At 41.5% G+C, this 15,563-nt stretch overlaps 1 protein-coding gene across 1 annotated transcript in view; it reads right to left on the reverse strand.

Moving 5' to 3' along the window:
• Positions 1–5,645: 5,645 nt before the first annotated feature.
• Positions 5,646–15,563, reverse strand: part of LOC309332757 (uncharacterized protein) — a gene marked incomplete at its 5' end in the record, with an annotated part of 103,476 nt that continues 93,558 nt past the window's right edge. Inside the window, one exon of the mRNA XM_081845932.1 lies at positions 5,646–5,815. Coding sequence (XP_081702058.1) covers positions 5,780–5,815 — 36 coding nt within the window. The 3' untranslated portion in view covers positions 5,646–5,779. The remainder of the gene's footprint in view (positions 5,816–15,563) is intronic.

The raw sequence follows: 15,563 nt of genomic DNA on the forward strand, positions 1-15,563 counted from the left end.
TCGCAGCAGATGCAGTTTAATCTTTGCTAGGCTTTTAAAATTTGCTGAGAACCCTCCCATCCCTCAGTTTAATCTGAAATGTTGCCCATATACTGGTTTTGCCATGAAGCTCACACCACCCTCTCAAAATGGCAGCAAGAGTCCAAGCCAGCCTTCCTACCAAGTGACTGAGGAGATACTACTTTAAGAAAAACACCAGCGGGCTAGTGATACAGCATTTATAAATTACCATCATCAGTGCTGTTTTTGTAGAAAGAGAGGTGCCGGAACTCACCATGAACACCTCCCTTGTTGCCTTTAATGCCAATGGCGCCCTTCTGAGAGGTGCCGGAACTGAGTTATAGTGAATTCCAGCTTGGAGGGGGAGAGCCCTGACCCTTATCATAATATTTAACTAATAAAATACATTATATTAAACATGGTGCGACTTAGAAATTCAGCGTAAGAAAGCTGTCCTTACGCACTGTACCTGTGATGCATTTGCGACTGCTAAAGGCAGAACATCAACATCTACTGGGAGTGCTTTGGTTTTGCTTGGTTAAATTCAGATGCCTAATGTTATTTAAACACAGTGTTTCATATTTAATAAGAAACATAGCTTTTTCCCTTGAGACACAGGGAATAGAGAAAAAAGAAAGAAAACTAAATGCAGCGGTACAATCACTTTACCTACACACAACTTACTAAATATACAAGGGCTGAAAATAGCTGGGGAGGGGAGAGAGAGAGAGAGAGAGAGAGAGAGAGAGAGAGAGAGAGAGAGAGAACGGACTTGAAGAGTGTTTTAACAGTGAAGTAAAACCACAACTAATGACTTCAGGAGACAGGAGTGAGGTGGACAAGCACAGCATTACGGTTTTAAATATAAAATATTTGGCTTCACCTCCCAAGTAAGTGGGCTGGCACAAATTCAAATGGGCTAGTCTGGCACGCTAGTGCCTCTGGAAAGGGACCACACTGCCTGATGGAAACAACCACAAAAGCCACAGAGATAGCATAGACTTCCAAAGGCAACATGAAGGCAAACAGACGGGCAGCTAAACAATGCCAGAGGTTCTGCCTTGGCAAAGGGCAGCTAGGCCTAATGATGCAGCCCTGTCCTTCAGTAAAAGAGCCTAACAGGTTAGGCAAAACAGCACCTAACAATATAAACGTGTAGAGCCTCTGCCTTGCGAAAGACCAAGACCAAAATTAATTAGTAGCAACTGATATATACCATCTTAAGAAATGGGGTGAGTGGGTATGCATAGATACTAATGATAATAATTTTATTATTTGTGCCCTGTCCATCTGACTGGGTTGCCACAGCCACTCTGGGTGGCTTTCAGCATATATAGAAACATAATAAAACATTGAAAAAAGCTTCCCTATACAAGGCTACCTTCAGATGTCTTCTAAAGGTTGTATAGTTAATTATCTCCTTGACATCTGATAGGAGGGTGTTCCACAGAGCGGGTGCCACTACCAAGAAGACCCTTGATGACACAAAAGCAATCCTCTATGTATCAATTATCAATACCACTTGTTTTAATTCTTTTTATGGATGGAATACATAGGTTTTAGCTATGAGACATATTTTTGTAGCAAATACTGTATGGTGTAGCAGAGATGCCGCCCCATCACCAGTTCCGAAATAACTGGCAGTCTTCTCAGCTTCTGTATGAGAAATAAGGAGGGACACCATCTTGTTCTTTGCCTCAGGCAACAAAATGCCTAACTTTCCAAAGTTGACAAAGGGAAGAAGGTGGACAGAGTTTAAGATGCTTGTCTTGTTTACATGTGGACAGCAGGACAGCTCTTGAAAAGCTCCCTAAAGCCGGTCAGTTAATTGCACCTGATTATTCTCACGCTTCTCTTTAATGTGGATGACCAGAAAAGTACTGAGCGTGTGTAATGACACTGATCTAGACACTCCTTGATGGAATGCTTGGTGGGACACATCATGTTGTGTGCACGCTAAACCCAAACTCCAGGAATTCCAAGTTGAAAGGAATTCACCTGAAAGTCTGGGAGGTATGGCCCATTCCAAAGACAACATTAATATGTACTCAGCTATTGGAAAGAATTATGACAAGCACTGACAGAATTATCCCATATCTGCAAGAGTAACTCCATACCTCGTGGCAGTTACAATTACACCAAAAACATGTGGATGAAAAACGAACATCTTCAATGTATATTAAAGGGTCCCTATCCAAATGCATATAAAAAGCTGGTTATAAACCATGGAAATGTCAGACACACTTCATGCATTTGCTGTAGGAAACATCAGTGTTCCTGGCATATAAAGTGTTTAGAAGTGAAGTCAGATTCCACCAGAACTGAGAGGTGTTTTTCTTCTTCTACCTAACTTCCAAGCATAATCTTAAAAAAAACTGGAAGCATCTTGGAGACATTGCTGTAATAAAAATGTTGATGTTGCCTAGATTTTCATCCCTTTTCCAGGTACTACCAGTCCTAGGATGTCCCCCCCCCAAAAAAAGGCAAAATAAACACAATTATCAAAGAAAAATATCAAAGGGCAGTCATAAAATCCCATACAAGTCCAAGGGAGTCTTAGGAATGTCCAATTTAGGACTGCCCTATGTTGCATTTCAAGGATATGGGTGGCACTATGGGTTAAACCACAGAGCCTAGGACTTGCCAATCAGAAGGTCGGCGGTTCGTATCCCCACAACGGGGAGAGCTTCCGTTGCTCGGTCCCTGCTCCTGCCAACCTAGCAGTTCGAAAGCACATCAAAGTGCAAGTAGATAAATAGGTACCACTCTAGCGGGAAGGTAAACGGTGTTTCCATGCACTGCTCTGGTTTGCCAGAAGCGGCTTAGTCATGCTGGCTACATGACCCAGAAGCTGTATGCTGGCTCCCTCAACCAATAAAGCGAGATGAGTGCCGCAACCCCAGTGTTGGTCACGACTGGAACTAATGGTCAGGGATCCCTTTACCTTTATGTTGCATTTCAAATAAAATCATTGATCCCACTGACCAGAGGCCAAACTGATTATCCTTGGGTACAGCTAAATTTGCTCCCTCCTTGCTGTGAACAGGTGTGTCATACTTGCAGGGACACAGAGAAAGTGGAGAATCCTTTTTTTAAGAGCAGGAACGATTGGCATAAAGTTCAACAACTCCCATTCTAGACCACCCTACCTTTGGTTAGGCAGACAAGAACAAGCCGATAGGGAGTCAAAGGGGCTGTATAGAGTTTGTGATCTTCTCCCCAGTAAGAAGCCAATCTAAGCATTATGGGGAAGCTCGGGGATGCACCCAAGTCTTGGTTCAGAGCATCACAAGGCTATGTTTTCACAAACTACCTGGAGTCCAAAGGGGGAGGGCTTACCATCCCTCACTGCATTCGAGTCTCTATGCTTTAATCAAACTATGAATTGAAAGGGGCAGGTTCCCTAATCTTGGAGCATAGTATGGAAAATTCTGAAAGTTCATAGCAGCTGTGGGAGACAGAGGTAGGAAAAAAAGATAGAGGTTCACAGGTGGGACATGCCCTTTAAAGCCAGTATCTGATCACCTTCAAGAAGGCTCCCTAAAAACTATCTTCTGATGGTATTGGACACCAATAAGACTAGCTAAAATAAACCACAGACTGTCCCCTTTCTACTGGAAAACATGTGGGAAGCCTAGATTTTACATGCCTGTATGATGTGAATGTATAATTGTACAAAAATTCCAGATCAATGTTTCCAAGGTTATTTCTATTATCACTGAATCATCTCTGCAGCCTAATCTCTGCACTCCTCACAGAGGACCTTAAGAATCACAAAGAATTAATTGTTTTTCATCTGACAGCGGGACACCTGGTGATAGCCCAGCAGTGGAAAAATCAGTCAGAAATACACGTGGATCTATGGTTTAATGCTGTGTGGAATGTGGCCTTATCAGAAAGACTTGCCTGTCACAGAAGAGTTATACAAGAAACTTCCAAATGAGACAACTTCCACATGGTGTGGCGTCCATTTATTTCTTGTGTTAATGAACATGGAAGAGATTCCCCATTGCCCCACTACTCAAACAGATCTTTGGAGAGGTTACCTAAATAACTGATGTTTCTAAATCAGAAATAAGGGCACTTCTGTATTGTTTTAGTTGCGGCAAATATGCAATGCAAGTTGTGATAGTGGGCAACAATTTCATGTTCCTGTATTGTGCAAAAATCAATAAAATAAAGTTTGGAGGCAGGGGGAAATAACTCCCAAGCATACAAAACCATATAAGGCAGGATTCTTCTCACCCTTTAAAAGAGAAATATTGCCTTTTCTTTTTCAACTGAAATGTGATATTTTCTTTTCCTTTTAACTCATCATTTTTCATTCTGCTATGTTGAAATTAGTTTTCTTTTAAAGATATCATTCCGATCAGAGTTTAAAAAACCCTACTATGGAGTGTTACGAGCTTCCCTCTTTTTATTGCAAGTTTGCTGGCAACCCAACCCTTTGTGAGGGGTAACTTAATACATATTTACACAAAAGAAGATGGCCAGTGTCAGATGTGTCAAGCTATGAATTTGGCACATTTGATATATCTGCACAGCTCAGCCTTTCCATTTCAAATAAACTCTTTCTAGGCCTTGTGGTTTCAAAAATAATCTTTTGGATTTGATCTGATGGAGCATTTCTATTGAGTTTAAATCATCAACTTTGAAAAGATGTGGTAAAGCACACAAGGAAAGCTTCAATCCTAATTGCACAAAACCTCAGAATCCTAATGAGAATGTTTCCACAGACAGATTATCAAACTATTTAAGCATGAAACTGCATGTCTAATTTTGCATACTTAATTGCTGCAATTTCAAATGCAAATCCAGTAAACCCAAATGGTGAAAGATGATCAAAAGATGTGGAGGTTCTGGAAATATTCTGCATCACTCTTTCCTACTGAGTTTTGATCAATTTGAGTACAATCCGCTTCTATTTCTATGGCTATTTGCCATTTTATCTAAATTTGATCAACTACTGTATGTTGCCTTAACTTTGCTGCTCTGCTCTAGAGAGCACATAATTAAAAGCACAATTAGGGGTGCTCTATCAGAATGGATTTGATGGCTCGGCTCTGCATATTTCAGTCACTGTGACAGCATCTCCAACTTCTACTTTTAAAGAACTTGCAATAATAGGGCTGGCAGAATAGTTTTTAGTGTGGGGCCAACTGAGAGTGTTGAGGGTGATGAGAAACCAGATGGCATTGCCATTTTTCTGTATGAACAACACCTTGCAAACTCTTATGTACATTTCCTTGAGTTCCATGAATGAGAGGCAGGATAGAACAAACAAACAAATTAGCCTTCTTCTCACTGTTGCGTTGTTCCCACAGCAACTGACACTTGTGGCACAGTCCCTAAGGTACCATTTAGCCATGATGGTTGATAGCTGTTGCTATACGTCCAATGACTTTGTTGAAACCCTTCTGGAGCGATCTTAACCACTGGTACACCTTGTTGGGAGAAGAGCAGCAGGGGGAGCTAGAGACAATGGCAGGCAGTATCAACTAATACTGGTTCTGTCTCATCTTCTGTCAGGAATGAGCCAGCTCCAAACGAAGGTTTGCAGCCAACTGCAGAAAGCAGCCAGGAACAGGGAGGCTTTGATGTGAGTCAGGCAGGTGAGAGCCGGCAACTGCAGACTTTGACTCTTTCTGACCTTGACGGGCTGACTGATAAGGCAGTAGCTGTGAGCAGGCTAGAACACAGCCATAGCTTGCCGGAAGCACAATCAGGAGTGAACAAACTCAGAAGCAGCCTCTCAGAACAAGAAAAGGTTGGAGCTGATTCAATAAGTCCGTGGGGTCGGCAAATGGGAGGACTTCTAGATAGGAAGCAAAACGAGATGTAAGGGTCATAAGTTCAATTTCTGCTAGAGACGCCGGAAGCAGTCTTCTGGAGGATCATCTTGAGTAATAATGCCGGAGGGTTTGTTAGAGCCGTCTGGAGCTATCTGTTTTTGCAATAAATTCTCCTTTTTAATTAGCTACGCTTACTGTGTTATCAAGCTGGGAATCTGGACTCCTGGCATCCTCCTGCCTGCTAAGTTTTGTAAAGGGCAACTAAGGAGGAGAAAGCAGACAGAGGGCAACCCAATAAACTGGTTTTAAGTAAGAAGGTTGGCAGGTGTTGGCTGAGGGCAAATTGAGGTTGGTGGGGCACTGCATCGTTCACCCAAATGGAACAACTTCCAATGTTGGTACATATAAATGATTCCATTTAACAACATCTTATCTGTGTATTTTCTGTGTGTCACGTGACCATATAATTCTATAATTTTTCCATAAACTTTTCCATAAACTAAACCAATATTAGTGCAAACATGCTGCTACTACAACTATTGAGCATGATGTATTTACACTCTTTATTAAGCGCCTAGCACCGTGAGACATTTGAAATATGCACTCACACACAAACTTGATACAGTGGTACCTTGGTTTACAGACGCTTTAGATTACAGACGCTTCAGGTTACAGATTCTGCTAGCCCAGAAATAGTACCTCAGGTTAAGAACTTTGCTTCAGGATGAGAACAGAAATCGTGCAGCAGCGGGAGGCCCCATTAGATAAAGTGGTACCTCAGGTTAAGAACAAATTAAGTTCTTAACCCAAGGTACCACTGTATACAGCAGCAGCTTGCCCAGGCTGAGAAATAGATGTCCACTGCACACACAATATAAAACATTCTTAAGCACATGTTTATCTTTTAGAATATTGGTTAGCTCTGAAAGAACAGGTCATGGGTGGTATTCAGCCACATTTTACTTAGAATAGACCCACTGAAATTAATTTATATTGCTAAGTTAGGTCCATTAATTTTAATGAGTCTGTTCTGGGTAAAACTTAGTTGAATACCACCCCGTGTGTCCAAAGATAAATTGCATGCTTAAGTCTACTTTATCAGCTTGGTTAGAGTGCTCTGTGTCACGCACAGAGTAGATAGGAGCAAATATTCAGCTCGTTGAGTTGCTACTTATTGTCTCACTTTTCTAGTTATTCAGGTTACTCTGTCGTAGTTATTCTCAGTAGACAGTGCAATAACTTTCAGTATAACTTTCGGTTATTAGCAGGGTTGTGGAAACTGACAAGCTAACAAAATTCAACAGAAAAAATCTCATTTTCTAAAACATTGGCTGCTGAAATTGTGAGTGCCCTGGCTTTCACTACATTTATAGGGAGCTCATTATGTTTCCAGTGTCGAAAATACTACCACGTACCTCCAGGGTCGTAATACACTATGATAAATTTAAAAAGCCAATCTTTATCAAACATGTATTTAACCATATGTGGCTAATTTGAGACATTGATACTTCTGAAGCATTTGTTGCTTTCAAAAATCTTTGAGTGGTCTTCAACATTAGTCATAATCAAGGCAGACCCACTTGAAATCATAGTTATGACGTGCTAAAATTAAAGAGCTTCTTATTTACTTTTGTTCATAATTTCTGGAAACTCTTAAGACTGTTGTGTATAGAGGGCATATATGTACCGTATTTTTCGCTTTATAAGACGCAGCAGACCACAAGACGCACCTAGTTTTTGGAGGAGGAAAACAAGAAAAAAAATATTCTGAATCTCAGAAGCCAGAACAGCAAAAGGGAGCGCTGTGCAGCGAAAGCAGCAATCCCTCTTGCTGTTCTGGCTTCTGGGATAGCTGTGCAGCCTGCATTTGCTCCATAAGATGCACACACATTTCCCCTTACTTTTTAGGAGGCAAAAAGTGAGTCTTATAGAGCAAAAAAATATGGTAATTCTTTCCCAGATTACCGTATGTTCCGCCGTATCAGACGACTTTTTAACCCAGGAAAATCACCCCAAAAGTCGGGGGTCATCTTATACGCCAGGTATACGTGGAACCACCTGTTGGGAAGGAGGAGAGGGAGCCGGTGAGCAGAGGTGCCCCTTCTGCCGTTGCTCCTCCTCCCTCCCCACAGAAGGGGACGCAGCCTCCTGTGACACAGCTCAAGGCCCCACCTCTTCCGTACCAGTACAGAGCGTGTTAGTTGGCCGCCGCTCTCTCCTCACCGTGGAAAGTCCTTCTGAGCACGGCGCTCACCCGCCCGCCTGCTGCTGCAGTCATAAGAGCCGGATCCAGCCTCCGCAGTGGCTGCGCAGGGCTTCACTCAGCTTGTGGGCGCCATGAAGAGCCTGAGCTTCACTCAGCTTGTGGTGTGTGGCTTCGGCCAGGGCTCCAAGGAGCTGGGCATCCCCACAGGTAAGGGAAGGAGCCGGGCTGGACCTCCCTCCCTCCCTCTGGGTGGCGGGTTTCGGTTTCATTCCACCCACCAAACACCTTACTTCGGGCTTCTGCTGCTGCGACGGCAGAGGCAGCGGAGGGGTGCACACTCTGCCCCTGGCGGCGGCCGGCCAAACTCTATAATTTAACAGCAAAAGTTGGGGGGGTCATCTTATACGCCCAGTCGCCTAATACGCTGGAACATACGGTAACTATTACACCACCAAGGCTCCAGACCAGGGGTCATCAAGGTTCAACTTGCCTGGGTCAGTTCACTTCAGCAGAGATCCCTCTGTGGGCTGGATCGCACGAATGCATGAGCGTGCACACCTGCGATTTCCGGCGTCTGCACAGACGCAATTTCTGGTGCTGCAAAAGTGAGTCCCTGTGCTGCTCCAGTTTAGCACCAGCGCGTGGGGATTTGCTGAGCGGGCGGCTCGGTTCGTGGGCGGCTCGTGGGCTGGTTAAACGACCCCTGTGGGCCTCTTGTGGCCCATGGGCCTTAGGTTGCCAACCCCTGCTCCAGACCCTCCAAGTGTCCCTGCTTTCCAGGGTCAGTCCCACATTTACAGAAGCCATCTTGGTTTCTGATCTGACCCTGGAATGTTCAGTAGGATGTCCCTATTTTTGTCAGAGAAATGTTGGTGAATATGGAGTTATGCTACTACCAAATCTAGGATATAAGTACTATACAACCTTTAGATGACATTTGACGGCAGCCCTGTCTAGGGAAGTTTTTTATGTTTAATGTGTTATGTTTTTATATATGTTGGAAGCTGCCCAGAGTGGCTGGGGCAACCCAGCCAGATGAGTGGGGTATAAATAAAATTGTGATGGTGATGGAATAGGACGTCCCTATTTTCATTGCAGAAATAAGGCTCCAGTGGGTATTATTTTATTAATCAATGACCTGGTGCATGTGCTTCACTCATTTTGTGAGTGAACTGCCAAATTTTAACATCCTAGCCACCCTATTGCTTGCCTTTACATTATTTCTGGTCCTGATATTCAGAGCAAACTTCTGCAGAATCAGTTTTTTGTACCCTGTTTCTTACTTTTGCTTTATGTAAGCGCTATCTTTTGTGTGTGCTTGGTTTTTGGATCATCCTAGAATCTTTTATAGAGCTTATGCAGTACTAGATGACAAGTGATAACATTAACTTTCTGACTGCAAACCAGTTGGGATTTTGAGAATTACATCTCCTGGACACATCATCTGTTTTTACTTTTGGCGATACCTACTCAAGTTTGAATGTAAACGCACATATAAAACATAAGTTATTATTACATTTCTGTTATCACTTCTTATATCTAGTAGCATGGCTTGCAGTAATAGCAAATTTCAACAAAACTATGCCCAACAGCATCCCCTGGTGTCATGCAGCTGATTCACACAGAAAAATACAAATAGTTTGAGGTTTTCTGCTTTACAATCTAAAGAATGGTAATAAGCCTGGATGTTTGGAAGAAAAAATGCAAGTAAATACTGAAAGTGATGAGAAACTTTTGGCTGTTTTCAAAACAAACATATTTTCACTGCCTGTGGGATACCCAAAATAGTCTTATAACACGCTGGGAGCAAAGGATCACTGGCAGGATTCAATAAACATAGAAAACCCAAGCTTTATGTTGCCATATACCACTGCCTGTTTTGAACATACCATTTTACATTGTGTGTAATTTGGGTTATAAACATCGCTGTTGGGTGAGCAGGAAATCACTAGTTTTGTTGAATTGGAATATAACTTTTGAGTAACAAATGTAACTTTCTACATGGAAGAAAGAATAAAATATTATTATATCATATTATTATTATTATTATTATTATTATTATTATTATTATTATTAAAGAATATACCATTTTACATCCCAGTTACAGAAGAATATGACTTATAGCTCCCACTGCCTGAAAACTGAAAACCTGAGCTCTGGTAAAATGAATAATAATCCCTGAAGTGACATATACAGACATGATGGAAAAACCTTGTCAATGAATATGAAAGTGGAAGGATCTAGTATTGACAGGAAAGTAAAAAAGTGTAAGTGTAAGTGTAAGTGAGAAAGCTATAGTTCTTGCAGGAAATGTGTGCATGAGCTACAGGAACATAGGAATCTTGTGCATCTTGCTCAGTTGTCTGAACTAAGGCTCAAGGCTTAGTTCTCTGCAGACAAGCTAGGAGCTGTTACTAAGATTTGTCTTGTGGTTTATAGTTTGTTTGGGAGAGATAAAGCACATTATCAGGTTGGGATAACATGCTAAACTAAGCCATAGTGTAGTGTAGCTCACTGCAGAACAGCCGCAGAACAACCAAGCAGAATCAAAGCAGCCACAATCTCTTATCTGGAAGCTCACAAGTTTGCTTGTTCATAATAAGCCATGGTTTGGCTTACAGTGGTGCCTCGCAAGACGAAAATAATCTGTTCCGCAAGTCTCTTCGTCTAGCGGTTTTTTCGTCTTGCGAAGCACGGCCATTAGCGGCTTAGCGGATTAGCGCTATTAGCGGCTTAGCGGCTATTAGCAGCTTAGCGGCTATTAGTGGCTTAGAAAAAGGGGGGGAAAGGGGGGAAACTCGCAAAACTCGCAAGACGTTTTCGTCTTGTGAAGCAAGCCCATAGGGAAATTCGTCTTGCGAAGCACCTCAAAAAACAGAAAACCCTTTTGTCTAGCGGGTTTTTCGTCTTGCAAGGCATTCGTCTTGTGGGGCACCACTGTAGTGTTACATGTGAATGAGCCCATTATGCACTGTGACCAGGAAGGAGAATACTTCCTTGTGGAGACGAAGGGCTGTGGGTTCAATAATCAAAGAGGGTGCTCAATATTCACACTGAATACCCAGCAATAAAAGGGGGGGATTCTTATTCCTACTAAAGCAATGACCAAGCAATTATGCATATGGTCAAAGTCTTTGAACTGGATGCTAGAATCAGAAATCAAAAGCAGAAACATGATTTCCAAACAGAATGTTATGAATGGCGTTAGCTGTGTTGTGGGACCCTCTAATGGAGGATAATGTGAGTTGCAATGCTACATACTAAAAGGGATAAAAAGGTACATTATGGCACTGACTGCATTAGAATGCCTACAATGCTATCTTAATATTATTTTGCTAATTATAAGTTTGAAGCAGTGCACACTTACTCTCCTCCCCACAGTTACAGATAGGTAGCCGTGTTGGTCTGCCATAGTCAAAACAAAACAAATTCCTTCCAGTAGCACCTTAAAGACCAACTAAGTCAGTTCTTGGTATGAGCTTTCGTGTGCATGCACACTTCTTCAGATACACTGAAACAGAAGTTTCTCCTCCCCACATACATCCCATGCACATATTTTCATCTTATTCACTCGCTGCATGTGAAAACCCTGTGCTGCTTGATCAAGACGATGCCCTTCATCTAGAGTACAAGGTTTTATTCTAATGCACAGCTCTAAGCAGCAAACAACTATGGTTGGAACCAGAGATGCTCTTCCTCAAATGGAAGGCCTTTTCCAAGAAAGGCTTTTTTTCTCATTTAGTACAAGATCTCTGTGGGAGAAAACAAAATCGATATATATCAGCATGCTTCTTTAGGTACAAGGCCCACTGCAAGGCCAAGGCCACATAGAATATTTCAAAGATGCATATTTGCGCTAAGTCTATTTTGTGCAAAGTCTTTTGCTATCTTTTCTACAGAGGTTTACAGAAAAGCACCACTCCTAGGTTTATTTCTGGATTCAAACCCCATGCAGTGGTAGCCAAACTGGTGTCTTCCAGATGTTGCTCAGACTACAGATGCCCTCAGCTGTAGTCAACATGGACAATGTACAGTCATTTGGGGAGCTATAGTCCATAGGCAGGACACTATGTAATCAGAAGGGTACAATGCTGGCTGCCTTGCCTAATGTTGTTGTTGTTGCTTATTAAATTTATTCATTTTTTTAAAAAAAAAAAAACCGACACAAATAAATCTCAAAGTGATTTCTCATAAGTAAAAATGCAAGATGCCATAAAACAAGCAAAAACGGGAAATGACGCATAATGTTTTGAGCTGAGCAGAGTATGTGCACTTATGTTCTAGGAATATCATTGCATCTAGGACTAAAAATCACAATGAAAAGTAAATTGTTTGCATTGCACAATGGATCAGTCTGTAAAATGTGCACTGTGAAATATGACAAACTTATGATTGTGCAAATGAAGCTATTACACAAAAACCAACATTTGCTATGGTATAATTGTGTGTGAACAGTTGCTTAACACAATATAGTGCTAGACTTAAAGCAATCGTTGTAAGTCCTCATGGTCAATGCTTCCTCCATTTCCTAATCTACTAGATTCACAAGTGGTAGCTGTTTAGTTTTTGGAGAAGGCCTGACATCCACTTCAGAGGATAATTTAAATTACTTCTAGTTATAGCATAAAGTCTCTTACTATGAATCAAAAACAAAGAAAAGAAAAGCTTTCTAGAGTTACCTTGTGCAAAACAACTATGGGGGGAAATGGCCACACAGTGTTTCAATTCTATTTGGGTAGGCTGCCAAAACAATGATAAAGACACGCTACAACACATATTTCTGTTTCCAATTGCCTTGAAGATGTTTGCTTCTGTTTTTAATTTTTATTTATGTAGTAATTAATTCCCAAAATAGAAGGTTGGCTAATGAAAGCATGCATAAATTTCACTGTGTTTATAGGCAAGAATATAATCCAGCCCTTGGAGTAAATGAAAAGATTCACTTGGCACTGAAAATACCACGAAGATGTCCCTGGGAATGATCTTCCATAAGTGGGGTGCCATTGCTGAAAAGCTTCTCTTCCTAATGACTACCTGCCTAACTTTATTCAGTGAAGAACACTTGGAGCAGGCTGTCCAAAGAGGCTTTTGGGGTTTGGGTAGGCACACAGGAGAGAAGGCATCAGGTAACCTGATGTTGAGGTCCTTGAAGTTTTAAATTAGCACTGTGAATTGGGCCTGCTGGAAACAAACTGGGAACTGGTACACCTTACAAATCCAAGTATAATATGTTCAAACTGGCAAGTTCAGACTGATACCAAGTTCCAGTTTTAACTCACCCCTGAAAAAAAAATCTACAAGCTGCATCCATAATTCTGAATTCTGTTCACTCTGACTGATGTGCAACATCTGTTTACCACGTACTGAGACCCTGCATACATTCCTGTTTCCCATAAGAACTAATAATTATTGTGGTCATGTGAACAAACCCACATGCGCAAACATGTGATAATCTAATATTAATATTATCTTGGATATTTTGTATCTCAGGGGCAAACTCGTATGTTGAATATTGAATTGGCTAACGCATACGGAGTTCAAAATTACATCTGGTGTTGGAGCGCGATGTAGGCTCAGGGAAAAAAAAAAACATCAGTACTGGTGGCAGAAGCAATACATTCTTTCCAGTGCTGAAATAAAAGCATTAGATTATTCAGAAATCTTAATCCTTCTGGTAACAGTAATCAATTCTTATGCCTCTTGCAATGCAAAAAATTCTGGCACAGCAGCTAAATACAGATTTTTAAGAATATAAAGCAAACATGGGAATCTTGATTAGCAATCAAGAGAGCATCCAGCTGAAAGCAAGATAGCATGAGTGAATGCACAATAACAATCTGGACCGCAACACTACAAATATCATTCCCCACAGTAACATATCATTGTTGCGACACTCAGTGTCTAAACATCCAGAGCTTTCAGCTCTATTTAAAACATGCTGGGGCAGCCACAAATCAAGCAAACTGTTGATAGACAGAGAATTCATCTGAGGCATTTCTCATGCGCATGTGTACATCCTCAGCGATGAGGAAAAACCTGCCAGTTATGGAAGAATCAGAAGTCAACTCCAAGCTGTGGCAGGGGAGAGATATGATGAGAGGAAGAGCTCTTGGGTGACATTCAGCATTTAGTGTGGAACATAGGGCAGAAAGGGGGAAGAGAAGGAAATGAGAAAGGGGAGGGGAATACATGCCTTTATTTAAAAAGTACACATTCCTATTGGTACCTAACAATGGTAAAGTGAAGCAAATCTGCTGGTGTTTTTGCCGCATGCCTGGATTAATTATATCAACTCTAGATTTTGGCTGCCAGAGGTCATATATTTCCTCAATGGTAGCTCTAGGGGTTCAACTGTCATAGCCATCTATTTCTCGCTGTTAACCCTAAAAACCTGACATGTGTCTTCTTAGCTGTAACGCCTAAGTTTTTCGCTAATAAATCCTAGCATAGCTATAGGATATTTAGACCTGTTGAAAATTGGTGTTGGTTTATTAGAGCATGGTGGATTTAAATGGAAAACAAGCTGGTCACACAAGCACAAAAAGAACCCCTACTATTTATAAAAGGTAGCCCCCAAAATTCTCTCTCACACACATGAACAGCAGTTGATACAAATGATTTAATAAGCCAGAAATAACAGGTGTGAAGGACATGTATACAGTCTAGACTCAACATCTTATGGTTGTGAAGCCACAGTTGCAGAAATATACGCATCTGTTAAAAGTATAAATGATTGGCAGTGATACACTTAACCATGGGAGAATACATTTTTGTAATACGATACTAGATGTGCAGCATGTTTTCTGTTCTCTATCCTTGTTCTCAGTGTCTTCCTAACAAGGATAATTTAGTTGGGTAGCGGCAGAATGGTGGTTTGCAAAAAGTTCAGCCGTGTGGTTTGCCAGGATGAAGCTAAAACTCCAAGTTTCTGTTGACAAACACGAACGATATTTGCCAACTTTGTGAAGGGGGTGTTGAGTTGTGTAAGACCCAAAGTGCTTTGCTACTTTGCTTGCATAGTGGGAATGAATCACAGCCTGCTATCTTTACATGGAAAAGGTGGCTGTCCCAATCGTAGCAAGTTTTTGCTTTGTTAGATGTTCAATCTGATTGCACAGTAGCTAAGTGTCTATTTAGAGAGAGTTCAGAGACAGATTTCTGCTTGACACACAAGTTTTCTGTGTCTAACTGTAGAGGAGCATTTCATTAGGACAGCTCTCAAGTGAAGCCTAAAGTGGTTCTGTCCATACACAAAGCTTTTATCCTGGCTCCAGCAGTGCACAGCAGTTCATCTCCTATCTGCAGCTACTTTAACAAGCTTTGGTGTCATACAAATAAAGGAGTTTCAAGCGCTGGTGCTAAACAGATTGAACAGAATCTAAAGAAGTGACGGTTATTAAATTGTTCCCTCAACTAACAACCATTTAACTGATCTTAGCTTTGATTATAGGCTGCTATGTTGTATGCATGTGTGTGGTTGTTATGAAAGACGAGTATCCCCTGAGGTGCTCAAGGGAGTTGGCTGTAAGCCTCTTCAAATTCTGTGTGGGAGGAGTTATTCGGGA

Source organism: Podarcis erhardii (assembly GCF_964252035.2).
Source record: "Podarcis erhardii genome assembly, chromosome: 17".
Taxonomy (NCBI): Eukaryota; Metazoa; Chordata; class Lepidosauria; order Squamata; family Lacertidae; genus Podarcis; species Podarcis erhardii.